Consider the following 27,799-nt stretch of genomic DNA (forward strand, 5'->3'; position numbering starts at 1 on the left):
AGTGGGGAATACCCTGATGGCTGACGGTGAAGGTTTGATCACTAAGTGATCACTAAGATGGGTGCCAAAATCACTTGTGAGGCAGCATAGAGACTAGTAGGCTGATAGACCGACAAGGCCAATGGTAGCGAGATTACCAGACAGCAACAGACAGATCCAACTTAATGAGTATGAGGGCAACAATGAAGGGGACCGGGACATATTTAGATGATGATCTCGCACTCCTGTAGCAAGAGCATCCGAGGGAGGGGATGGTTGCTAAATTATGATTGCATGCCACGCTTTGATACTCTCTTCACTCTCATAGGATATCGCATAAAAGGACAAGTGGAGTAGTGCAGAAATCAAGTGAAACACTCACAACCACCTTTCACACAGCTATGTAACCCACGAAATGAGATGGCGAGACAACACTAATTCGAAAAGACAGTATATGAATCCCCCATGGACTCAAAACGAACCTGCAGCTCACTCCTACGGGATTAATTGCTGCTTACACGAAAGACCTGACACAAAAAACTCTAAAGACTCCTACTAATGAGTAGCTGCTCCTAGACTCTACAAACACGGAAAGATCAAGAAGCCGACTCGTGTGTTGTCTCTCACACACTGTGCCAGCCAGGACCGAGGCCTAAAAAGTCACGAACACCGTCCATGTGACTATATAGGAGCTAAACCAGTCACCTTGAACCGCCACACAAATCGCCTCCCATGGAGCACCACGTGGACACCATGTATTGGCAAGCCAACAGAGTTGCACAAACCAATCAACATTCACAGAATGGCATGGACCAATCAACGCCAGAGTTCACACGTCGACTAGCCAATTCAGAATACCTCTCTTAAATCTTAATCAAGCACCCATGAATCTTAGGAATTCTCCAATGTCAATTCATACTCAAAACAAGCATCCATGAAGGCTTCTTTTCCAACATTCCTCCCCTGAAACTCAATTGGGGGGGGGATCAAACTGAGTGATCAACTGCTAACACTGCTGCAAAAAAGAAAAGACTAGACCAACACATTCAAGATAGGTAGAAAAACAAGCACCATAAGAATTAAAACATCACAATTCAAGAAAAGTATTAAAGCACCATAGGAATTGAAACATCACTTCCTGAAACTAGACCCCATAGACCTTTTTGCGTGAACCATAGTCGAGTCAAAAGCTACCAAGAGTCAAAGTCGTGTCCATTGAACTTTGTAAGTGAACCTTCTGCCGTCTCCTCCATCCATGAATCCATTACAGCAGCCACGAAACCTTTTCCTTCTCTCAAATGCAGACAACTTCGCAATCGGGACACCTCTCAGCAAGCTCTCAGAATTGCTTGGACAACCTCAGCAGGTTTTTACAGCCTTTTTTTTCACTCATGCAAGACTCTGATGGACCCGCACAACAGACTCAGGCCACTAGACGTCTCGGAAGACCTCACAACCTAGTCTCGACAATAGCACAAAGATTCTCACAAACCCTCTTGACGAGGCTCTGATAGCAAACGATAAATTATTATTGCATGCAATGCTTTGAGGCTCTCTTCACTCACATAAGACATCGCATAAAAGGACAAGTGATATACTGCAGAAATCAAGTGAAACACACAGTTATTTAACTCACAAAATGAGATGGCGACACAGCAGTAATTCCAAAACAAGTATATTGATCCCTATGGAGTCAAGACAGACCTGCAGCTCACTCCTACAGGATTTGTCACTGCTTACATGAAAGATCTGACACAAAAAGACTCTATGGACTGCTACTAATAAGCAGTTGCTCCTAGCCTCTACAGACGCGGAAAGATCAGGAAGCCAACTCTCATGTGTTGTCTCTCACACTGCACCAGCCAGGCCCGAGGCCTAAAAAGGAAGTCATGACCACCCTCCACGCAAGCAAAAGGGATCCAAACCCATCTCCTTGAACCGCCACACAGATTTCCTCCCATGCAGCACCAAAAGGATGCAATGAATTGGCCAGCTAACAGCACACACCAATCAACATTCACAGAATTGCATGGACCAATCACCACCAGAGCTCAAACATCAACTAGCCAATCGGAAGAACTCTCTTAAACCTTAATCAAGCACCCATGAACCTTAGGAATTCTCCGATGTCATGTGATCCTCAAAACAAGCACCCATGAAGGGTTCTTTTCCAACAATGGTCCGAGTGATGGCTGTTAAGAAAAACAGCACAAGAGTATCCCAAGAACTCACACAGTGGTATATATTGGAATTCAAAACTTCTTTCCTTAATGTGTACTTAGCATATGTGTGCAGCAAGTAAATGGACAATGCACAGGAGAGGTGTAAAATGGACACAAAACAAAAGCAATGTCCAGAGTGTCATCCTCTAGTAGCAGAGTGCTATCTAGACGTGAACCCCTGTACATAAACAACTGTTTTGCCCTTACCTCCGTGGCACTCCCAAACAACTTGGTCTGCATGCTCCTGAACAGCCAAAACTAAGGTAGTGCTTTAACCTGGAACCTTGACCTCCTTGCTGCTCTGAAATGGAGCCGATGGTGAGGCACAGACTCCCCCTTTGATCTGTTCTCCTTGCTGCCCTGATAGACAGCCAAGTGATGAAGACTTTGTGAGCTCTTTGTCTGCTCGAAACAGCCACCTCCCTTGCTCCTGAACTGGTCCTTGAGGCAGGGTCTCTGCAGCTTGAATCTGACCCAAAACTCGTACTCCAATGGATGAATCAGTGAGCCTTTGCTGCAGCTTGAATCTGACCCAAAACTCGTACTCCAATGGATGAATCAATGAGCCCAAAGGCTCACCTTCTAGGGGCCAGGAGCCCCCAAAACAGCAGACTGGTCAGGCCCGAATTGGCAGACCCAGTCAACCTTACTCTCAGTCTGTTTGACCCAACTTGGGTCTGTGAATCCAGCCCCCTTTGCAGCCCTACGTGGCCACATGGCATCCAGCCAGTGGCCCAGGCAGATCTGCCCTCTACCCTACAGCTTCCAGGCTTCTTTGCTTGCCCAAACTCTGCTCCAGCCCTTCTGCATCAGTTCCAGCTCTTTGTAACCACCTGTACAGATCCATACAGCAAGTGCAATCTGTTCATAACGTTGCTGCAGAGTCCCAGGCTGCTGACGTCATTTTCCATGCTCAAGTGCTGCTCAGGTATGCTCCCACCTGTTCCTAGCAGCCACGCAGCAGTTCCGTCCTACTTCTGTCCCTAACGGTAGCTCTTCCTTGCCAGGTAGTTAGTTTCCTAGATGTGATGCCCATATGCAGCTTATGTGCTGCTCATGTGGCAGCCCCATGTTCTTTGTTTTCAGTAAATGATTGCTGCCAACATGGAATATGCTGCCCATGAGGCAGCCCTAAATCCCTTGTTAGACCAGCCCATGTGGCAGACTGAAATACTGCCCACATGGCATCCAACAATCCTGGTCCACCTTCCCCACACTCTCCTCATATGGTGACTTACAATGGGGAGGGGGAGGTGACCACCTAATCTCCAAAAAATGGCAAGCAAAACAGGAAGGGAAGTGGGCTGCTTACAGAGATAGTAAAGTAATTATTCGAGAGAAAGGAGAAAGGGGAGAAAGAAAGAAAGAAAGTTTATTAAAGTCTTGGAAGACCGATGGGTCTATGAGACTGTGAAAAAACCTATACAAATCCAGCTAGAGGGGTGGAGCTACTAACCGAACATCCACACCCATACAGAAACAGAAAATTGTATCATACATAGTTATATCAAACAATAATAGTAATCATCTACAGCAAAACCATCCTCCACTACCATCATAAGACAGAATGAAGTGTGCTCCAGGACAATGTGGCCCCTCCCCTCGTCAAGAATGATTTCCATCTGCATGTGCCTTAGCTCTATCCATATCTTGGTGGTTGTTAGCTCTCCCAAGTGCTAGCATCTCTCACTTATGAAGCACATAGTTCGCGGCACTAGGCACTTTCTGAGGTGTTCCAACCATAGTTGGATTTGTTGGTCTATAACCACAATTCAGCTCGGACGGACTCATTCCTATAGAGAAATGTTTTCTATCGTTGTAGGCAAATTCCAATAGTGGAAACCACTTGTCTTACATATGTTGTCTCAATGAAACATAGGGCATACAGAGATCGTACCTCTGGCTGCAGCAGACTACTGTGGTTAGCATTGTCCTCCTCCATGGCCTTATCAGCGATGGCAGGTGACCAGAGATGTTGGTATGCGCACACAATGAGATGGTTTGAGCAACTAGGGTCACATATGGATAGACTTCCTCCTTTCTAGTACAGCATTGATGCGTCATTCTCCCCACTACAATATCATGAGGTCAACCAGGTCATACGTGAGGATCTTCTATAGCTACACACGTTCCAGACCTGATTGCAGCCGGCTGAGCGCCCTGTGAAGCTTAGCTTCTACAGAGATCATTGCCTACATATCTCGGATGACGGGTTTATCAACCCAACCAGGGTATACACGGGTTCACTTACCCCATTCATTGAGGATCTCCATTGGGCAGCTTCGGGTCTCTTCACATAGGGTCTGCATTGAGAGTGGCCGAGCAAAGGGTCTACCTAGGGAGGGGTACTCTATGTAGCCTACAGGAGGTTGAGTCGGAGGAACATTTCATCTTCAGATGCCCTGTTTACTATGAGTGTTGGAAAGGTCACCTCCCCATCTGTAAGCCCCCATATGAGGAGAGCATGGGGGAGGTGGACCTGGGTCCTTAGAGAAGGCCACATGGGCAGCACTATGGCTGCCATGGGGACAAAGATCAGAGAGAAAAAGGCCAAGTACCCAGAGCTCCAGAGGCTGCATCAGATGGCACCTTTGTGTAGAGAAGGTGGCAGGGGCATCATGCCCTGGATCTGACCTGGCAGGAGGCTACTAATGAGCAGCAAGATGGGGGGGTATCCTGGGGGAAAGGCGCCTACAAGACAGAGCAGGTTATGAGGGCTGGAACAGGCCTGAACAGGGGCAGGACCAGCAGAACAGAGCAAAGGGGGGCTGGCCCCTTACCCTCTTATAGTGGCTGGTTGGGCTGAGCCAACTACATCCAACCCAAATAAGTCGATCCACCATGCCATATCTACTGGCTACACCCTCAATCATCTTCACAAAAATGTATAGAGCTCTCTCCTTAACACTCAAAAGAGATACGAGGGTGGGCTATGTACAATGGGAGGCAACAACATTTGAAAGAAACGAGATGAAGAATTGAGGACTTTTGATCTCTTTCAACCTTTGTGGATTTTGACGTTGATGAGAACCTAGATGCCTTGCAGCTTTTGGCTATGGTGGCACCTAGACAAGCTCTTGGCTATGACACATTGTTGAGTCTCTAGCTTACGACTTGTTATTTTTGCCTTTCTTACACCCTTGGCAGTAACAATGGAGCAAGGAGGTGATCTGGAAACTCCAAAGCTTGCCAATCCTCAGCTATGGCACCCCTTGCAGTCTTCCGGGACTCTTACTCTAGCCCTGCTGCCATCCAGTAAAGTGTCCATCTCTAGAGCCTTTGGCAAAACCTGCTTTTGTACAGCGGCCTCATTTCTTCATACAGCGTGGCCCGTTGCTTTCTCCTACTAGGATCTCTTTTATAGTCTCAAGCATTTGATCAATGCCCTCATATATCACGCAAGATGCATCATCTTTGTCCACCAACTGTAACATGTGCATGATACTCCAACATACCCTCCCATGCTTCTTCACTTCATCCAAACTCCACTTCAAGAAAAATTGCAAACTGAGATGAAAAATATGCTTCATTCTCCTCTCCATGCAACAAACTTTCTCCTAAAACCTAAATGGTTCAATGCTTCCTTGCACTCCACATCCAAAAGCATGTCCTAACCTTGCAACTCCTCCCCACTCCTCCAACCTTGCAACCCATCCTCTCCCTCTCCTCCTCGTCCTCCTCCTCCCTTCTCCTCCTCCTCCTCCTCCCTTCTTCTCTCTCTCCTTTCCCCCCATGCTCTTACATCTTCTTGCTCTCCCACTCCTATGCACCCCCTAAACCCCTCAATGATCCAAGACTCTGCAATGCATGACCAAGAAAGCAGCTCCTTCCAGAAAAGGACACAGTCCCCTCTTGAATTGGGGGCATAAAGGTTTAAGAAACCAAACTTACGCCCACCAATCAAAAGAATGACCCACTGAGCTCTAGAGGGAACTATGATCCCATGTCCAATCACCAAGGGCAACATAGAAGAAGAAACAGAAATACAAGTACCTCCCCTGGTGCCCAAGGCGGGTGACCAAAAAGTATGCCATGAAAGAAGCTTACCCGACTTGGCACAATCCCTGACATGCAGTTTGTTTTCCTGAATCATGAGGACATCAATGGGACCCCTAGTAACACCTGGATGAAGTTGGTTGCGAATCAGCTGCCTACGGCGGCGGTGAGGTACACCTTCAAGGCCCTGAACGTTCCAGCTAACAATCCTTATCGGCGAGAGGAAGAGGCCAGATGAAAAACTCTACCCGACCTGGTAGCGGAGATATCCCTCTCCTGGGAAGATTTCCTCCTATCAAGAGGAGGGAAGTCAACTGGGGAAAGCACTCCCACACCTGTAGAGGGGGAAGCTCTATCCATGGTGCTCTAAACAAGGTGCTCCCCAAGGGAAGAGGGTACAAACTTCTCCTCTAACTCAAACTCTGCCATGTTTGCCAAAACTGCAAAAGAATTCCTAAATGAGGCAAATGGCGCAGGTGTGCGCAGGATCCCTGCGGATGAAGGAGTAGAAGCAATAAGCCTCTTGCCTCTGTCAAGAGGTGAAGAAGTAGGAACAAGAGATCTCGGCCAAAATAGAAGCATTAGCCTGGAGTAAGGCACGAGCTTCAACAAAAGCTTGCTTCATAGGAGAAGCTCCTTCACATGAATCTATGAAGGGACAGAAGCAACCTCATCAACATAAGGAACCAAAACAAGAATATCTCCTGCCTAATCAATTGGACTAGCCAACCAGGTCGGCCCAACAGATCAGCAAAGGCGCTGGGCTCCTGCATAGAAAAGAGGGCCTAAGGCCCCGTTTGGAGAACTCTTAACTGACTGGTCGGTTTTTGGAGCAGGCCTTGGGCCTATAAAAGGAGGGCCTTGGGCCTCCTCGCTCATTCTCTAGAGCAGCAAAAGACAAGCAGCAAGGAGCAGCAAAAGACCTACTCTTGAAGCCTATTCCTGGAGGACTAGGAGAGCACGAAGAGCTACAGACTAAGCTTGAAGGGCTTCCTACCTAGGCTGAGTACAGGCAGTAAGGTAGAGAGAACCATTCTGGACAAAGAGTCTACTACTTTTAGGTGGAGCACGCAGGCTCAAGTCTAGAGATATCCAGAAGATAGTAGAAGTACCTTGAGGTAAGATCAAAGGACCACGCTCTGGTGGGACTTTGGATCTATCCCTCGTTTGTATTGTGTCCATGGCTTTCGACAAAAATATATATTCTTTTGGTAGCTTCTATATCTGGCTGGATCATTGTCTATTGATGAGTCTGCACATCTATGTGATGCACATAAGTTTAAGAAGTTTGTGATTCCACTCCCCACACACACTGTGTGAGCTCCTAAGCTACCCATGCTCTAATACCAAATGAAAACATACAACTACTAAACTAATCAGATCACGGGTGATGGCATCAAGAATATCCACCCAGCCAACCTCTGTCAAAAGCAAGCGCAACAGATCTTCAACGTGATTTCATTTCAGCAAGCCTTTGCAGAGCCCTCATCTCCCTAAACAAACCTGGATGCCATGTGTAACCATCTAGAAGCCCCTAGCATGTGTTAGAAATGACCCAACAGAGGGTACGCTCAGCGGAAGACTTATAGTAATGCCCAGGAGCTCACACAGTGTGCATGTGGGAGTGGAATCACAAACTTCTTTACTTAATGTGCATCACATAGATGTGCAGACTCATCAATAGACAATGAACCAGCCAGATAGAGAAACCACCAAAATAATGTATTTCCGTCCAAAGCTATGGACACAATACAAAAGAGAGATCCAGAGTCCCACCAATGGTGTGGTCCTCTGATCTTACCACCGGGTCCTTCTCCTATCTGCTGGCTATCTCTAAACTCGGGCCCGCGTGCTCCACCTCGAGCGTTTGTAGACTTTCCGTCCAGTGTGTTCTTCTCCACCTTACTGCCTATGAATCAGCCTAGGTGGGCAGCCCCTACCAAGCTTTGTCTGCAGCACACAGGTCCCTGTTCCACTGCTCCAACCTGCTTGTGAATGGCTGCTCCAGAAGGTGTGATGATCTCAGCACCTTGCTGCCCTAGAAGACAGCCAAGGTCCAGCCTCTCCCTAGAGCTTAGTCTGCAGCACCTGTTGCTCTCTCTCACATCCTGTAGATAGGCCTAGAGAGTAGGCATCCTGCTGCTCCTTTCTGCCCTGGAACTGCTGGCTGCTGGATGATTTGTGAGGCATCAAGCCTCTCCTTTTATAGGCCCTAAGGCCTGCTGTAGAAAACTGACCAGCCAGCTTCATACTGGCCGACCAGACTGGCCGACTGGACAGACCAGGTTGGCTGGCCCAACCGACCTGGTTGGCTCAGACCAACCAGCCCCAATAGGGCCCTTTACTGGCCCCACAAAATCACCCTCTTGGGCTCTCTTTTCCAGGGCTTGCTGGCCCACGATTCCATGCAGGGGCTGAGCCCTTGGCCAGCCCTAGATAGGGCCTGGTTGGCTGGCTTTGCCCAGCCCAACCAGCCCTCCATATGGGCTGCCTTGTGCTGCTCCATCCCCTGCCATGTCAGCGCCTACCTATGCACCATCATCAGGGTCTGTTGCAGGCCCTTCGCCTGCCCACTACCCTCGCCATATGGCTCGCCATGCTGACGCCATCTGCTGGTGTCTGTTGCAGGTCGCAATCCTGCCCACAGTCCAGCCATGACTCCACGCCTTGTGTCATCCTGAAGCTGTCCTCGGAGTGCCTCATGCTAGGCCTGATCCAAGACAATGTGTCCCCGCCATCTTCCTGCACATGAGCAGCTCCTGATGCAGCCTTTCATCCTTGGGATACCCCACCAACCATGAATGCTCCAGATCTGTCCCAGATCCACACATCCAGGTAATCTCTCTTTGGGCACACCCTGCCCTAGGCCTCCCTCCCCCACGCTCTCCTCATTTGGGGGCTTACAGATGGTCTCCATCCACCCACTACTATGTACTTTTTGATGTGACATCTAATCCTATCTACTCTCCCTTCCTCCTTCTTGCCTACGCTCACTCACTCTCTCTCTCTCTTCCCTACTCCCTCTCAATCTCTCCCTTTCTTTCCTACCTCATTCTCTCTCCTACCCTTTCCTCTCCCTCTTCCCCTCTCTCTCTCTCTCCCTTCTGCTCCTCTATCCCCCTTTCTCCAAATCTGTCCCTACCCCTTCTCTACATTGGTATCAGAGCACCTTCCTAGGACTCTAAGCCTTTCTTCTCATTCCAAGATTAATCTCTGGAGTTGCTAGCAATATATGACGACAACAGCACTGAATAGCTACAACAAGACCAAAGGAACACCATCGTACAGCCGTTGAAGAAGCAAGACGCCATCGTACAACCGTTGAAGAAGCTAGACGTCACCCTTTTCTGTTTAACATGCATATGGAATGCATGGACGTGATGCAGCTTCGAGCAAGCTCTCCCAAATCAACGAAGGTTTTCTAGTGCCGGTCTTCCGTCCGTTGAGCCTGTCAAGGTCTTCCATCCGCTGAGCCACGTGAGGCCGTTTGCCTTCACATCTTCACGTGAGGCCATTTGCCTTCTGTCTGCTGCTGTCCGTGCGCTCCCATCATTGTTGCTGCTATTGCTCCTATAAGGCTCTGTCACTGCTGCTGCTCATCCATGCCACGCCGCGCCCTAGAGCCCCAGCCCATCACGGGTCTCCTGCAAGCGCCACCTACGTCGCCAAGCCATTTGAAAGGTGTTCTGCCACACCACACCCGACGACACCGTGATGCACAGCTACAGAACCTTAGCAATTGCTAAGGTCTGCAGGTTAGCTGGGGTTTAGGTTAACTACGTTAGAGGTTTGGGTTAGGTTACGTTTAATTAGTAGGTCAATTAGGTCTAGTTAGTTGGGGTTAGGTAGGTTAGTAGGTCTAGTTAGCTAGGTTAGGTTTAGTTAGTTTGGGTGTAGGATAGGTTAAGTACTAACTAAGGTTAAGGGTTGGGTCAATTTGGTCTAAGACAGTGTCCTAAAGGTCTTAGTTTAGAACTGTACTAACTATCCTAGGTGACTTAGGGAAAAACCCCCCCCCCCCAAAAAAAAAAAAAAAAAGAGAGGAGGGTAATCAGTTCACTTTCAGCCTCTTTTTAGGGGCCTTTCAGAGCCCGTTTGGAGCCATTTTGGCTCCGTTTTGAAGCTTCTTCGATGACCTTTCTTCTGAACCTCTCCATCGACATTTTTGTATCTCAGGGGCTCATTACAGCAAGGTTTTTGTTATCCATTTCTCCTAACATTCGAGCTCTCTCTCCAAGGCCAGTCACCATGGCACCAAAGCGTGTTCCTCGTGATATATTGCATGACTCTGATGAGGTTGCTCAGCATGAGCAAGTGCCTGCCACAGTGGTTGCATCCACTAGTGGTGCAAAGGTTCCTTCCACTCAGCCTCTCTCTCCTGCATCCTGGGAAGTGCAAGCAGCGCTAACGCAGTTTCTGGATGCCCTTTCCTCTATGCTCCAAATGCTTTCCGCTAGATAGGACAAGAGTTCAGCCAGCAGCTTACCGCAACCATGGCTATGCAAGATACGGCTCTTGTCCAGATGGGACAGCAGATTGGTCAGCAGATCACATCTGCCATTGCTATGCAAGATAAAGGTAAGCAGCCCGCACCCCAGCAAGGGGACCATTCAGACAGTCAGGATGTTTTGTCTACTCCATGTAGGGGTTTTATGGCAGATGCACGTCGTTCCTATGAGCATCAGCCTTCTCGACCATTGCATGTACCCCAACTTGGGGATTATCTGGACATAGATGATGCATTTTCTCTGCGACAATTTACAAAGCACTTTCTTGCAGGATGTCAGGCCATCTTTTGGCTCTCAGCTTTCTGCATCTATGTAGGCTGAGCCGTCTCTTTTGGGCCGACCCGTTGGTGTGCATCCGGCTAGTGCTCCTTTCACCACACTAGCGAGTATGCCTGGAGTTGGCTTGGGTTTATATGGTAGCCCACACCCCTGGGAGAGAGGTCAGTCCTCTTCTCAGCCCTTTGGTATGCCATCATTTCGGAGAGATGCATTTGGCAGAGAGACCCAGCCCGGAGTTCATGCCCCTATCGCTCTGCCAATGAGCACATATAACCAAATGCAGCCAATGCATCAGATGGCAACAGCTTCTACGCATCAAGGACCTTGCTGAAGGACGACCCTGATTCAGAAGCTCTAGGGAATCAACTTCCACGATTGGAGGATTGTGTCACGTGCGTTTGAAGTTCGCAGTCCAGGTTATCTGGAGATGTACTTTTGTTGCAAACCTTGCCAAAGGAAGGACGGGTTGAAACAGACCCTCAAAGCATGGTGCCTGGAAGACTCCAGGTTGTTCACTCATTATGAGGGGGAAAACTGGAAGATTGTAGAGGTTGGGTTGCTCGAGTTCGAAGGCAAGAACGTGATTGAAGGAGGTGGTGCCAGGAGGTGCTACCAAAGATGGACCTGTGTACCAAGATGGTGTGCAGAAGCGGAACCAGACCTGGTGGAGCAGGAGCCACTGGATGAAAAGCCAGGAAAAGATTTTGACATCGAAAAATTCCAGAGGACTATGACTAGGGAGTTACTGGAGCATCTTCATCAACGTGTTGGCATTGGGCCTGGATGTGTCGGTGAGAGGGGGTGTTAGAATGGTCACCTCCCCATCTGTAAGCCCTCATGAGGAGAGCATGGGGGAGGGAGACCTAGGATGCCTAGAGAAGAGAGAGGGAGGGGGCTGCCACATGGGCAGCACCTCACGGCCAATAGAGGAGGATCCTTTAAGAAACAGTACGGGACAGCAGCGTCTCTAAGTACGGGTGATGACGCATGGCTGTACGGGACTATGCAGATCCTTGGAGGCGCGATGACATCAGCAGGGTGCGCCGACCTGTACAGCTGCAGTACGGCTGCATGGCGGGGGTCTGTGGGCAGGTATGAAGCCTGCAAGAGCATCTCCAGCAGCAACAAAAGGGCAGCCTAGCAGCAGCCCAAAAGGGCCTGGCTACGGCCCTTATATAGGGTCTGAAGAAAAGCCCCAACCAGGTCGGTTTTACAGACTGGGGGGGGGGGGCAGACTGGTCGGCCCAAACAGACCAGCCAGTCGGCCCATTTAGGGCTGGCTGGTCGGTTGGTTCAAGGGGGCCTTGAGCCCTATAAAAGGAGAGGCCCTGGGCCTCAGTTCACATCCAACATTCAGCAAGAAAAGGAGTAGACAGGAGCAGACAGAAGCCACTCCCTTGGGCCTCACACTAGGGGTGAAGGAGAGTGGAAGGTGTGCTGCAGACTGAGTTCCCTAGAGGCTGGACCTTGGCTGTCTTCCAGGGCAGGGGCAGCAAGGTGTTGTGATCATCATATTCTTTGGAGCAGCCCTCTGACAGCAGACAGGAGCAACAAGAAGGCAAGCCTTGGGCCTATCCACAGGAGGTGAAGGTGTGACCCTAAAGGAGCTGCAGACTGAGCTTGAGTGGCAGCCCACCTAGGCTGGTTTCCAGACAGCAAGGTGGAGAGGATCGTTCTGGATGGAAAGTCTACAGACGCTCGAGGTGGAGCACGCGGGCTCAAGTCTAGAGATAGCTAGCAGATAGGAGAAGTACCCTGTGGTAAGATCAAAGGACCACACCATTGGTGGGACTCTGGATCTCTCTCTTTTGTATTGTATCCATAGCTTTGGATAGAAATATGTTATTTTGGTGGTTTCTCTATCTGGCTGGTTCATTGTCTATTGATGAGTCTGCACATCTATTTTATGCACTTAAGTTAAGAAGTTTGTGGTTCCACACCCCACACGCACACTGTGTGAGCTCCTAGGCATTACTATCAGTCTTCCGCTGTGCGTACCCTCTGTTGGGTCATTTCTAACAGCTACTGCGCATGACACTCATGCTTCGCATTCGTATGAGATTCTAGCCACTGGTGGCATGAGAGACTGTAGGCCAACACTGTTTTTTGTGGAGCATCAGGATGCGATACCTTTTTATGCACGTGAAGATGCAGGTGGCAATGCTCCTGTGAACGAGGATGAGGTTTATTGGGATGCCCAGCCAACACTTTATACTATTTCCATGCATACCCTGATGGGTGCCAAAAGTGTTGATACTATCAGATTAACAGGGATGATTAATGGCAGGATTGTGCATGTGTTGGTACACAGCGGTAGCACCCACAGTTTTGTTAACTGCAAGACCTTACAGAGGGTTGGACTGATTGCTACTAGGATAGACCATGGGCTGACAGTAGAAGTGGCCAATGGACAGCATATGATCAGTAGATCTCGTTAACAAGATGCAAGGATTAAGTTCTCTAATGACTATACTTTTACAGGTGACCTCTTGGCACTTGACATGGGCCCAATAGATGTTGTCCTAGGCTGTGATTGGTTACAATCACTGGGCAAAATCAGCATGGATTTCAATGCCTTAACACTCAGCTTTGTCCACAGGGATGGATCAATTACATTGCATGGTATTGCAGCTCCTAAATTGCAGGTTATTTCAGCAAGGCAATTGGCCAGAGAGCTCAAGAGGGGCAGCGCCATATATGCATTGAATGTGTCAGTAACTAAAGAGGGTGGCACTCCCCGTGTTGATGATTGTGATATGCAGAAATTGCTCTCAGAGTTTGCAAATGTGTTCGCTGATTTGCCATCACAGTTGCCTCCGAGAAGAGATGTAGATCATGCCACAGTCTTGGAACCTGGCAGTAAGCCAATCAATAAGGCCCCATACCGACTCTCTAAGGTAGAACGGGAGGAAGTGGCAACTCAAGTGAGGGACTTACTTCAGAAGAGTTTCATCACTCATAGCACTTCTCCTTTTGCATCCCCTGTGGTCCTGGTGAAAAAGAAGGATGGTTCTTACCGTATGTGCATTGACTACAGAGACTTGAATAAGGTTACCATCAAGAACAGGTTTCCAATCCCCAGGATAGATGACCTGCTGGATGAATCGAGTGCTTAGTTTTTCACTAAGATTGATTTGAGGTCCGGCTATCATCAGATTAGAATGAAAGCTGGGGATGAGCACAAGACAGCCTTTCGCACAGAGAGGGGACTGTATGAGTTCAAGGTGATGCCTTTTGGATTGACACCAGCCACCTTCCAAGCACTCATGAACAAGATTTTGCAGCCTCTCCTTTTCAAATATGTGCTGGTATTTTTTGATGACATCCTCATTTACAGCAAGGATAAGTAGGAGCACATCAGACATGTCAAGCAAGTGCTGGAAATTTTGAGGTTGCATCAGCTTTATGCTAAAGCCAGCAAATGCACTTTTATGGCACAAGAGGTTGAGTATCTTGGTCACACTGTGAGCAAGGATGGCATTCGAGTGGATCCTGCAAAGGTGAAATGCATTGAGGATTGGCCGCAGCCACACAACCCTACTCAGTTGAGGGGATTTCTAGGTCTTGCTTCCTTCTACAGGCGCTTTATCCACAAGTTTGCCAAGCGGGCAGCCCCTTTGACAAACCTTTTGAATAAGGATGCTTTTATGTGGTCTACAAATGCACAGCGCAGCTTTGAAGACCTGAAATTCGCCCTCACTCATGCTCCTATGTTGGTATGCCCTGATTTTTCACGTACTTTCATTGTGGACGCAGATGCCAGTGGCAAAGGATTAGGGGCTGTGCTAAGACAGGAACACAGGGTAATTGCTTTTGAAAGCAGGAAATTGGATGCCAAGGAACTAGATTATCATGTGTATGATCAGGAAATGTTGGCTATCCTCCATGCTTTCAAAAAATGGCACCACTACCTGTACGGTAGCAAAATCAAGGTTAAGACAGATCATAGGACACTCAGGTATTTCCTTACACAGCCCAACTTGTCAATGAAGCAAAAGAGGCGGCTGGCTAAGGTTTAGTCTTATGATTTTGACATCGAGTACAGGAAGGGGAAAGAAAACGTGGTTGCAGATGCCTTATCCCGTACGTGGGCTTACAGTTTGTCTACATTTCTACCATCTACCAGGATTGGATTCATGGTATTCAGGAACAATACATGCAGGATTCTAAGGCAGCTTCCATATTTGTGGAGTTACAGAGGCCATCGAGCTAGGGGCATGCTGAATTTAAGCTGCATAATGGGCTGTTGTGGGTGCAAGGACAGAATTTATTTGGTGCCATATTCAAACCGACTGCTGGTCTTACAGGAAATGCACTCATCTCCTATGGCAGGACATGCGGGTATTACCAAGACATATGAAAAGGTTAAACAGAGCTTTATCTGGGATGGCTTGTGGCGGGATGTACTTAAATTTGTCAATGAATGTCTGCCCTACCAGCAAAATAAAGTGGACAGCCGGCTACCCACGGGTCTCTTGCAGCCATTACCTATTCCAGAAGGCAAATGGACTCACATTGCTATGGATTTCATCACAGGGTTTCCTTCCACAGAGCGGGGATGGGATAGCATTTTTGTGGTGGTTGACAGAATGACAAAGCAGGCCCATTTCATACCCACTAAGACCCGTTATTCAGCATCACAGGTTGCTTGGCAGTTCATCGAGCATGTTTTTAAGCATCATGGTTTCCCTCGGGAGATTGTCAGCGACAGAGATGTAAACTTTATGGGTCACTTTTGGCAGGAATTATTTACAGCATTTCTGCCATAACACACAGAAGTCTTGGGATAAGTGGTTGGCACTTGCTGAATTTTGTTACAACAGTACCAAGCACATCTCTATTGGCATGAGCCCATTCAAGGCTATGTATAGATGCACAGTGGATATGCCATCTTTAGTTGCAGACATGGCTGTAGAAAAACCGGCAAGCAAGAAATGACTTGGAGAGTATGGATGCCCTTCTGCAATTGGCTAAAAAGAATATGCAGGATGCCCAAGCCAAGCAGAAGAAGTATGCGGATGAACACAGGAGGTATCTGTCTTTTGAAGAAGGGGATTATGTGAACTTACGCCTCCATAAGAACCGTTATGCCTCACTCTTCGAAGGGTAACACCAACACGAAGCTTGCTCACAGGTATTACAGTCCCTACAAGATCATCCGCAAAGTTGGCGAGGTGGCGTATGAGTTGGAGCTACCCAGGACCTCCAAGATTGATAATGTTTTCCATGTGTCCTTGCTGAAGCCACATGTCAGACAGCATGTCCAAGTCCTTCCTGAGCTACCACCTATGGATGAGGAGGGCCACATACTCTATGTCCTGGAGCACATCATGGGTTTCAGGGATCACGTACTACACCGAGTATCTTATCAAGTGGCAGGGACTCCCTAAGGATGAGAACTCATGGCAGCCAGAGAGCATTGTCCAGGACAATCCCTATCTCCTACCGGGCTGATTATTATTTGCTGTTTGCTGCACCGATTTAACAGCCCACATATGAAATTTTGAGGGCAAAATTCTATGGGAAGGGATGGCTGTAATGAAGGGGAAAAAGAGGCCAAGTTAGGCCCTTTAGGTGGAAAATATGGAGGGACTATATAAGTCTCCATCCACCCACTACTATGTACTTTTTGATGTGACATCTAATCCTATCTACTCTCCCTTCCTCCTTCCTGCCTACGCTCACTCACTCTCTCTCTCTCTTCCCTACTCCCTCTCAATCTCTCCCTTTCTTTCCTACCTCATTCCCTCTCTCCTACCCTTTCCTCTCCCTCTTCCCCTCTTTCTCTCTCCCTTCTGCTCCTCTATCCCCCTTTCTCCAAATCTGTCCCTACCCCTTCTCTACAGTTCCGAAGACTTTAATAAAGTCTCTCTCTCTCTGTTCAAACTCGCAGATCATGCTTGGGGACATCCCTTCTTTGTTCAAGACCGGGGCATGACCGACAAGGGTTACCATGGCCATTGTCAGACGTAGAGCCATCGCCAGGAGGTCACGTCGGTCCGCATCCACAGATAACCGCCAGCGTTCTATCTCTGACCTCATACCAGCACAGTCCCACCGGGTCCATCTTGACCTCCACTCTTGGGCCTCCAGTATCTGTTGTATCGGTCCAGACTTGGCATCAGATCGGATTCGATATGATGATAATGGCAATGATGATGTTGATGTTATGACCATGTAGTACTTAGCACTTAGCATGGGTGATGATGCTCGCTTTTAGTAGCTCCACCCTTTCAGCTTGTTGTGTCATGTTTCTCACAGTCTCAGTCTCATAGACCCATCAGTCTTCCAAAGACTCTCTCTCTCTCTCTCTCTCTCTCTCTCTCTCTCTCAAACTTACTTAAGGGCGGTGATTTAAGAATATAAATTATGCACAATACGGTTGAGCATCTTACCTCACCAGCCCTGACAAGCACAAATGAGCCCGCCTTAACTTGCTGCACAGGTACTTCCGTGTACGCCAAAGCTGACATTGAAGGAGATGCCGAATCTTCAAGTTTTTCCAATACAAGAGCAAATTCAGGATTGCTTTCTTTCAACGCCTTCACATCTCCTAAAGCACGCTCTGTAAAGTACTCTTCAGCTGCCAGTCATTTCATGTCAGATGTTGATAAATGTGAATTAAAGATGTGAGCATAGGGAAAGCGAAATTGAACCAACAGAACACTCTGAAAATGCATGGAAAAGAAACCAGCAATGTATTTATATTAATCTCAAGACAACTTTGCAGTGCTCTCTAAGGTGATCCCGAGGTCCTAAATCGAGTTTTTGCGAAAAAAGTTTTTTGGATTCCAGACTCCGAGCCAAAACTAAGAGCACCAGCTAGGCTTTTCCAAAACTTTGACTCCAAAGCGATTGGACCAGCTTATATCAAATGGGTTGATATGAGTTCTGTAGGTTTTAATCTGGACTGCCATTGAGCAGCAGACATACCAGTTTGCAAAATGTCTTCATCACAATTCAATTTGATTCCATTTATACTATATGTTGCAGACATCTTAATTCAAAAATGTCATATTACAAAGGAGCTGTCGTGTAGGCCCTTATTTTACACACCGATCTGTGTCACTCTTTGAAACCAGCATCAATACAGTTCTGATTGGAAGATTATACTTCATTCCCTCAACTTCATGCAAGTACATAATAACTTGGGGGAGTGGGGCATAAAAAATAGTAAGAAATATTTGACGATTCATCATAGTTTTATCAAACACGAGATTTGCTTTCTGTCCATGATAATTTAAAGCAATAGGTCCATGCATAACAAGGAGGGAAAAAATGTTTTTCATCACAATTATTGTTCAAGGCATCATGCTCACCAATATGAGATAGACTGAACATGGCCAAAAGTAGGCCACCCTCGAGTGCATTGCCCATTAGCAATGAGGCAAATGCAGCCAATGCCATGAGAACATGTATGTTCACCCTTAAGCCAGCAATGTCAACTGCTGCATCAAGAATTGCTGGTACCTGCAGCACGAAACAACATCAATAATGGTTTTTCTAGCTATTTTCATAATAAGATACAGTGCAACAACCAATTGTTGATGAAAAGTTCAAAAGGCTAGCACCATTGAACTTAAAAGGCGTCCACATCTCACTTGATGAGTGCCCAAAATTCATAATACTTCAGCAACTGTAGCAGAACACCAGCATCCATGCATATAAGTTGGATGCATAAACTGTGGGTTTCTCCCTATACAAACAACATGATGAGTTACTATCAATTCTCAGTGCCAACGGCCAGAGCACAATAAATAATGTCTCATTGCTCAAGACAGACTTCTCCACCGGTATGAATCCAATCTAATTTCAAATCTTAGTCAATGATTAGGGGCCGGGTTTAGGACAGTCTATAGATGCCCCCCACATGTATGCCCTTAATCTGACAGATCCATTACACAAGTAGGATAGGAGGTTTGTCCTCCACCCCATGTTCTTGTCTGGGAACATTTAAGAGCCATTCGAGAGGGGCACGTAGAGTGCATTGGATCAGACGGGCCACCCAAGTCCATCCAGTGGAGGCCTAACAGTCAGCGCATCTTGTGGCAGACTAGGTGGTGGTCAGCAAAGCCCAACAGATCGAGCTAATTGGGCAGTCATCTAAAGTATATACCTTTGTAAGACTAGAATATATCCAATCATACAAATTTAGATTTTTTGTTGTTCTAAAGTCCAAATATCTACACAAAATAAAAGAAAAAGGTAGCAAAAACTTTTTTGAAAAACAAAAGGAAGACATACTTACAGGCAAAGCAACACTTATGTCGTCATCAGTGTCCAAGCATGAGCACTGAGCAGCTATACTGGGTTTCTAAAAACCCGCAGAGTCTCTTGGGCAAACCCAGTGCTTACTAAAATACGTCAAAAAAACAAAAGAGAAAGAAAACAAGGAACAAAGAAGAAAGGAAGAAGATGACTAAGCAAAATTAAACAAGCAAATCAAGAAATAAAATCTTCCAAAAAATCTAAAGCAGCCTACAAGCACCAATAGGCTTGATGATAGCATGCTTATAAGCCTATGAAAAATAGAGAAGCACAAGAATATATCGTTATCACATTCCCAACTAACATTCACAAGTTCGTCAATTGAAACCACCAGCTCATTTACACCACAAAAAGAGAAAAAGTTAGAATTCCTAAGCACAGCAATTCTTTCCTAAGAGAAGAGAATCGTGACTTCATTCTTGCAATTAGCCCACATTTTGGGTTCTATTGCCATGCAAACAATCCTTTCCTAAGAAAAGAGAATCATGAATTCATTCTTACATTTTAGGTTTGGGTTCTATTGTCATGTAAACATTTCTGATGTGCCTAAAGTTGGTATCATTGTAGGCCTCATTTATCAATGACATCTAGGCAGGCCATCATGCAATGGTTCCCTTTTCAAACATATAACATTTTTCCATGAGAGAAACTTGAGTCTTTTTTACATATTTCTTTCTAAAAATCCGCATCAACTTCCCTCCAGGTAGATGACCATGAGTTCTTGATGGCATCTATTACCTTTGACTCCTGACGAGATCATACATACAAATAATTATCTGAGTAGTGTGAACAAAGTGTGGAAATGGAACTGCCACCAAACCGCTGAATACAAAAATACAAATTATTGCAACATCCCGTACGAATGTATGTCAGAGATTACATTACCCCTACGAGAGGAAGAGCCGAGACTATAAGCCCAGTTTGAACCGACGGACCAAGAGACTGTGGAAGTATATATGGACAGACGGCAGCCAAAAGAAGCAGAGCCATTGAAATGCAGCATAGACGAAAATTATCTCGCAAGGCGTCTGCCAATCTGGTCAATCCCACTGCTGCAGCGACGGTCAGGATAGCTCTCTGAACAAAATTAGCCCCCGACATATCCTCGAGAGCGTGGGAATGCGAGTGCCCATTTTTGTCAGAATGCACATGACCTTCGTGTTCGTGTTCGTGTTCGTGTTCGTGTTCGTGTTCGTGATCGTGATCGTGATCGTGATCGTGATCGTGGTCGTGGTCGTGACCATCTTCGTCATTGCGAACCATACTCTTAGCATGGCTCCCATCGCCGTGATCGTGGAAGGATCCATTTTGTTCTTCGCTCTTATGAAGGTGGAAAAAAAGGGGTCTTTGGCTAGCTCCAATGCCTCTGGGGACAAGAGCATTGTTGCCAAGCAGTGGACAAGGCAGCAGAAGAGGGGAGCTGAGGTTAATGGAACCCTGTTCGGGATAACGAGGCGAGCTTGGGAATCGAGTCGTGCTCCGAAAGATAGAACTCTGTCGAATGAAACGGCTGCCAATTGTGTGGGCTGATGAATCCGAGCGGGATTTGGCGGAGCAAGGATGACCAAGGTGCATCAGAAATTGGGCATGGGCACTGCTGATGCAAGGCGCCATTCAAATTGGAAAGAGAGAGACACCCAACTCGGTTCTACCCAACTGGGAGTGCAACTTCAATCGTTACAGAGGGCAATTCTGAGCCTGTGCCAATGCTCCATGCAGCACTAGACCCCTACAATCTGCTGCTTTGGAAGTGCTGCTCCATCAAGAACCGATCACGATCACTTACTTTGAAGCTCCTGTGATGCTGCTCAACAGGAGGAGATTGCAACTGCTGCACCAATCACGTGCATGCCCTGTAGTAATGAATCATGATCATGATATGATGGCTCCCGTCAACACTGGCTTGCTTAGAAATCAGCAGGTCATACCCTGACGGCACAGTGTCGACACCTCTCAATTCAACTCTTTTTGAGATGTGGCACCACTCAATTCAACTCTTTTGAGATGTGGGTTATGATCATACATTTCACTTAAATCAATGTTCGACTCTCCAAAAGCGTAAGTATGGAATGATTTGTTGACTTATGGTAGATGGGTTATGATTGACTTAAATCAATGTTCAACTCCTCCAAAAGCGTAAGTATGGAATGAGATTAGCGGCCTTTAGAATACATAGGTGGGAATTATAGACGAGCACATATTGGAAGAATTATGTGCCATCCAATCATAGTTTGACATAAATCTTAGAACCTCGTGGAGGCTTGTGGAGGGAATATGATCATAAATTTGACTTAGATGTTAGAACCCCTTTTTTAACTCCTTGTTCGCCCAAAAGGAGTTAAACAAGGGTTCTTAAGATCTAAGGCATCTCCCAAAAGGAGCTTAACAAAGGTTAGATCTAACATCTAAGTCAAATTTATGATCAAAAATTTGACTTACTTGTTAGATTCCTAGTTCAACTCCTTTTGGGAGAGGCTTAGGGTGGCATTATCATAAATTTGGCTTAAATCTCAGAACCCTTAGACCAAGGTTCTAAGATCTAGTCAACTTTATGATCATATTGGGAAAGGTACTTTATGATCATATTGGGAACCTTTCCCAATATGATCATAAAGTTGACTAGATCTTAGAACCTTGGTCTAAGGGTTCTGAGATTTAAGCCAAATTTATTATTATACCCCCTAATGGCTCTCACATAATTCCTCCATTAGTTTGCCCATTTATATTTCCCATATACTTATTCTAAAGGAATCTCAACAAATTATTCCATACATATAACTTGACCTAAGTTATTTTTCAATGGATAAATTTCAATGGGTTTCTTAGGTGAAAAGGTAGAGTAGCCCAATTAAGCTAAGGTCAAAAGGATGGTGACAAAGCTGACTTGAGCTCAAGACATTTTATATCTACTCATATGGTCTTTCCACTAGGCTATATGAACATGTCATGGAAGACACATGGAAAAAGGTGTTAAACTCTTACTCTCATAAGTAAGAGGGGGAAGGCCCCCTCCCTTCCTATTCATAGCGAGGAAGGTAAGAATCAAACTCATGAGATGTCGGTGCCACACAAGCCGATGCCAGTATAGAGTGGGCAACCACAGGCCCCTCCCCATTCAAGGGTGGGATATTCTATCTCTAAAGTAATCTAATGTCATTATACAGGGAGCACACTCCAATACATCCTTGTAAAAGAGGAAGAGGAGGCAAAAGTTATCTCTTAGCATTAACACATGGAAAGAGGCTCTAGCCCCTCCCCCTTGTTAATATCTCTCTCCTCTCTGTTTGACTCCTCTTCCATTACTTTAATCATACTCTATCTCTAAAGTAATCTAATGTCATTATTTAGGGAGCACACTCCAATACATCCTTGTAAAAGAGGAAGAGGAGGCAAAAGTTATCCTTTGGCATTGACACATGGAAAGAGGCTCTAGCCCCTCCCCCTTGTTAATACCTCTCTCCTCTCTCTTTGACTCCTCTTCCATTGCTTTAATCATACACTTGCCCTCTCCCATCCCTTACGTAATGTTCATGGATTTTGCAAATCCTATTGAGCAAGGGGGATGAACTCAAATTCTAGGTATATATGCTTAGAAAACTTGATCATCGGAGTTGATTGATAGAGATTGGACTTTGTGATGTGAAGCAAGGCCTTTTGATCAAAGTAAAGAGTTCAAGCATAACACAAAAATCTTAATAAAGCTAGATAAAGCTAGTGGAGACCCAACAACAAAGTTGAGGTCAAGTCGATGAGATGACAACATGCCTTGTTTAGGGTGGTAGATACGTGGCTTTCAAAGAAGCCATACATAAAGGAAATTGAAGCAAAAGGATACCTTTGTAGTCTTGTGGAGGATCAAACCCACAACTACATCCTACATACTCTAGCTCTCTAACCACTTAACCAAGTCATAAACCTTGAGTTGTGAGTGGATTTCTTCTTTATAACCTAATCATCATATACAATCGGTTCAAATTAGGTTCACACATAATCAAAGTCAGTATTCAAGACCAATTTCAAGGACTATTATTGTCATTCATGAATCTGTTTATCAAGAATGAGAGAGAAAGTTGCAAAATGAAAGGGAAGAAAGCAATTTCATTCAAGCATAGCCTTAGAAACATGAAAGAAGGACATTCATTTCCCTTGAAAGCAAGAATAGGTGAGTTTAACATTTGAGAGGCACCTGGCATATTGATCCACACAAAATGGTTCAACCTTTCCACACCATAAAGACACAAAAAACTTTTGTCCAAGGCATAGCATGTGGGTACTTGACCCATCAAAAGATGTAATAAGGCAATGTAAGTATCATTAGCTTTCAAGATGAGACACAAAGAAAAACTTGAGAAGGATTGTAGCAAACTTTCATAAAGACTCTAGAGGATGAGTTTTGGCCAATTTGCTAGTCAAGGTCATAAAAGCTCAATCAACCTACCGGGTTAAAGGTAATCTATAATAGTTCCAATCTTGCCAAGATTAGTCAACACACGAGGTATGGGTAGAGGTGGTAAAGTTAGCAAACTACCCATTACAATATTTCTTTAAAGTTCTAAAAGAAAAATAAAGTCATAGAGTTGTTCATTAAGATTTATCTTTAGCAATAGAACATCATAAGGTGGTATTGGCATCAAGAAATGGCCAACCAAGAATAAATACATAAAGGCTTAATATTGAGATTAGGATAGGTAGGGGGTGTGAACATGGATATGATTGCATATGCAAATTCATAAAGATAGGCATTCATTAAGAGGGAGTTGGGAAGTTGTAGTTAGGCAAGTAGTTTGATAAAAGGCTATTTGTGGGCAAGGAGGAGACTTTTACATGAATAATTTGTCATTGGATGGAGTTTCAATAATAGATGAAAAAGTAGTAATGGCCAAATTCTACCCTCTCTCTCTCTCTCTCTCTCTCTCTCTCTCTCTTTCTCTCTCTCTCTCTCTCTCTCTCTCTCTCTAGCCACCTTTGAATGAAGAGTTAAATACCATCAAGGAGCAGGTCAAATTCTCAAGGCTCAAGAAGAAGAGAAAACAAAGAAAGCATTGGAGGAACTCAAATCTGCAAATGAAACTTTCAAGAAGGAGATGCCTTGGAGGCCTTCTAGAGTGCAGACCCAGGGGCTGAGTTCATCGGGCTTGGCTAGTTGCATCGCGTCATCGTCCTATGGGGATAATTAGTGGACTCGATGATGACTCGACACCACACTTGGAAGTTGAGCAGGATGGGGTGGGAAGCAAGGGTTTTAAGGTCAAAGGGACAAAGAAGAGAGAGGCTTGCAAGCTCGGGCATCTTTTTCTTCTAAGCATATTTGTCAGCGATGATTAGGAGGCCAAAGGTGGCTTGCACCACATCCACATTGAGGTGGTAGAAGTGGGGAGTGCCTATCGCATCGCGCAGGATGCCCTCATTAGTGTTGGAGTTGTAGGCCTAGAGGAATTCTCCTAGTAGCCTCATGTCTAGGTGACAAGGGAGCCGATCTGCAACCATGGGTCCAAGACTTGTCACTACGAGAGATGCCTGAACATCCGGCTCTTTGAGCGCTTGATATGCCGTTGCACTGTGGTAATGGAGGGTTGGCCCTCGTATGCGTAGTTGGAGTGGATGGCACATTTGTTGAGCTACTGGAGCCAAGCCTCTCCAAGCGATGAGTGCATCTGAGATTGTACAATTTTGTATTCCCCTTGTGTGGGGGTAGCGGTGCGCTTCCTTAATGACCTGGAGGGAGTAGTGCCAGTTGTTGTAGGCACATCTTTTGTGGCCTACTGGGTCCTCAGCTAGGATGTTGGAGGGTATATGGATGGTCCCTGAATGCATACTCTGCGATTCGGAGGGGCCGATGGCTTGTGTAATTAGGGGGTGGAGACCGAGCTCCATTTTAAACTCAAAGAACTCATATTCTGGATAAATGGGGAAGAAGGAGGGCAATTGAGTAATAAGCGAATCGGTGGAACATGCCGTAATCACCTATTGCTAACCGTGAATGCAGGTGGGTGCATTAGCATACAGAGGACTTGTGAGCTGCTGGTGCATGGTGGTGATATGCCTACTGTATAGACTCACCTAGCCTAGACTTGATGCTTATGTGGGATGCAGTGGAGACGAATGTCACGAGACCACATAGCATGTCATCAGCCAAGTGGAGCACGTGTCATTAGCCAAGTAGAGCACGTGTCAAGTTTGTGCCTCATCTTGGTTGCCAGAGGTGTGTTAGCACGGTGACGATCCTTTGAGTGGAGCTCTTCTATAGTACAGTACATGGGTTCTTGTGTGGCTACAACCTATGTGGAAACAGGTTCTTGTGGTACTGCATCCCTTGCTTTAGTAGGTGGTTTGTGTTCGGGTAGCACTATGGGTGCTGTCATGAGTAGGATGTCCTCCAATGGCTCGCCCATGAGCTTAGAGGAAGGTTCTTGTGTAATTCCCCCCTTTCTAGGGGTTGGTTCTAGTGTTGCTTCCTCGTTGGCCTAGGCGAACTTCTCGTTGAGTTTCACTATTCATGGTATCATGGCACATCGGGGCCTTGGGGGTTTGTTTGTCGCGACAACAAGCTTGATGGTAAGTTCTTGTGGTACTATATCCAAGGTTGACTTAGGTTCTTATGTTACTACCTTCTAAACCCCTATGAGTTGGGATCATGCATTTGGAGCCACAGGGAACTTTTGGACCCAAGCGACCTACTTGCCTTTGTAATAGCCTTGGGTTTCCAAGAGCTTTGTGCCAACCCAGCGCTTGTGGGGCCGCCGTGCTTGGAGTGGTGGATTTGGGCCTAGGAGCCGACACGATGGGTTGCATTGTGTACTTCTCTTAGATGGGGTTTCCAATGTCAGAGTCGACCAAGGAGTGATCGCAGCCCCATCCCCTGCTTTGGTCATCTTTGGCCACCGATTACCATTGAAGTGGCATTGAGCACAGAGAATAGCTTCTTGTACCTGATGTTCATGGCGTTTATGGGTGGGCAGTAGGGGTGGCAGAGTAACTTGCAATGCTACCCGGTCGCCACCACCGTTAGGTCTCTGTATTGTTCGGGATCGAACTTTCTTCTGAGGGTCGAGTTCAAGAGTGTTGGAGGTGGCTGGGGCTTGACAATCACCTTCATTTAGCGCTTCCTTGCTTCTGGCAGGAGGTGATACTATGGGGGGTGCGGGATGAGGTTACTGCAATCCTTCCCCCATTCGTGAGAGATGTTGTTCTAGCCCTCTAATCAATTTGGCAGTTCACCGCATAGGACCATGTCCTTCCCAATATCATTTTCTCGTCAATCGCTTCTATAGGGAGAACATAAAAATGGACCTCTACTACTTGGTGAACAACCATTAGTCTCAAGTCCACATACCCTAATGTTCTTAAGAGTTGACCGATGATAGCGCATATCGAAGCCACAGTGAGGTTTAGGGGTACCTATAGCTTTTCCCATACTTCGCAGGAGATGAAGTTGTGGCTCACTCTTAGATCCACAAATTCCCGGATGCATAAGCTTGGACCCTATAATTGGACATTCAATCTAGCTAGTTCTATCATTAGCTCATCAGTTATGCATGATGTTCGAGTGTTGCCTTAAGCAAGGCCAATTGCTTACGTTGTCTGATTTTGGCATTACATCCCTTAGCTTCTTCAATGGCCTAGTGTTTCATCCAAGCCAATTGGCCTTGCTCCTTCTCCCTATGGATGGCTTGAAGGGTCTACAAGGTGAGGGGGACATAGTATCTTTTTAGTTTACTCCTGTTTAGGTAGCCTTCCATTTCTACTCCATCTAGGGTGGCTATTCGGCACGCCCCTTGTGGAGTGATCTCCACTACGTGTTAGGGACCCATGCCTCTATACTTGAGCTTACATTTGGTGTTGTAGACGCTTTAGAGGAGTGCGATATTGCCCTCCTTGAGGTCCTTGTTCTTGAGGTTGTGGTCGAACCATTTCTTGCACCACACCTTCTCTACCCAGAGGTAGTAGGCTGCACACAATCTCGTCTTATTGAGCTTTTCGAGATCAATCAAGCACTCCGCCAAGGCATTCTCAGTGAGCCTCTCCTTGACTGTAATGTAGAGGCTAGGTACTACATACTCCATTGGGATAACTACCTCCAACCTAAAGGCTAGGCTCAAGGGGGTGCAGTTTGTGGCCACTTTATAAGATGTTCGGTAGGCCCACAAGGTTGCAATGAGCTTGTGCTCCCATTTGGTACAACTCGCCTTGACCATGCAAGTTATAATCTTGTAGCATGTTCTATTCGAGCTCTCGACCACTGGCTATTTGCCCTGGGATAATATGGCATTTACTTTCCATGTATAATCATGAATTCACTAGTCAGGATTGCTATAGTTTCATTAAGGAAATGAGTTCCTCGATCACTGACCAGTTTTAATGGATGCCCAAACCATGCGATGATTTGCTCGTATAAGAACTTAGAGGTGGATCTTGCATTGGCTTTCCTTGTGGCTCTCCCTTCCACTCATTTGGTGAAATAATCTATGGCCAAGATAATGTATCTGGCTCCTATTCCTTTATCTGCTAGGCTTATCAGTCCAATAAAATCTATGCCCCATTTCTCAA

General features: G+C 46.2%; 1 protein-coding gene across 1 annotated transcript in view; it reads right to left on the reverse strand.

The window, feature by feature from the left end:
* Nucleotides 1-21,226, reverse strand: part of HMA1 (heavy metal atpase 1) — a 94,967-nt gene extending 73,741 nt beyond the window's left edge. The window contains exons 1-3 of the mRNA XM_087397381.1: nucleotides 20,138-21,226; nucleotides 18,304-18,454; nucleotides 17,380-17,567 (exon numbers count right to left, since the gene is read on the reverse strand). Coding sequence (XP_087253507.1) covers nucleotides 17,380-17,567; nucleotides 18,304-18,454; nucleotides 20,138-20,866 — 1,068 coding nt within the window. The 5' untranslated portion in view covers nucleotides 20,867-21,226. The remainder of the gene's footprint in view (nucleotides 1-17,379; nucleotides 17,568-18,303; nucleotides 18,455-20,137) is intronic.
* Between the last annotated feature and the right edge of the window lie 6,573 nt (nucleotides 21,227-27,799).

This window comes from Dipteris shenzhenensis, chromosome 26 (assembly GCF_047967505.1).
Source record: "Dipteris shenzhenensis isolate YYH24624 ecotype China chromosome 26, Dip_SZ_1.0, whole genome shotgun sequence".
In the NCBI taxonomy this organism is placed as follows: domain Eukaryota; kingdom Viridiplantae; phylum Streptophyta; class Polypodiopsida; order Gleicheniales; family Dipteridaceae; genus Dipteris; species Dipteris shenzhenensis.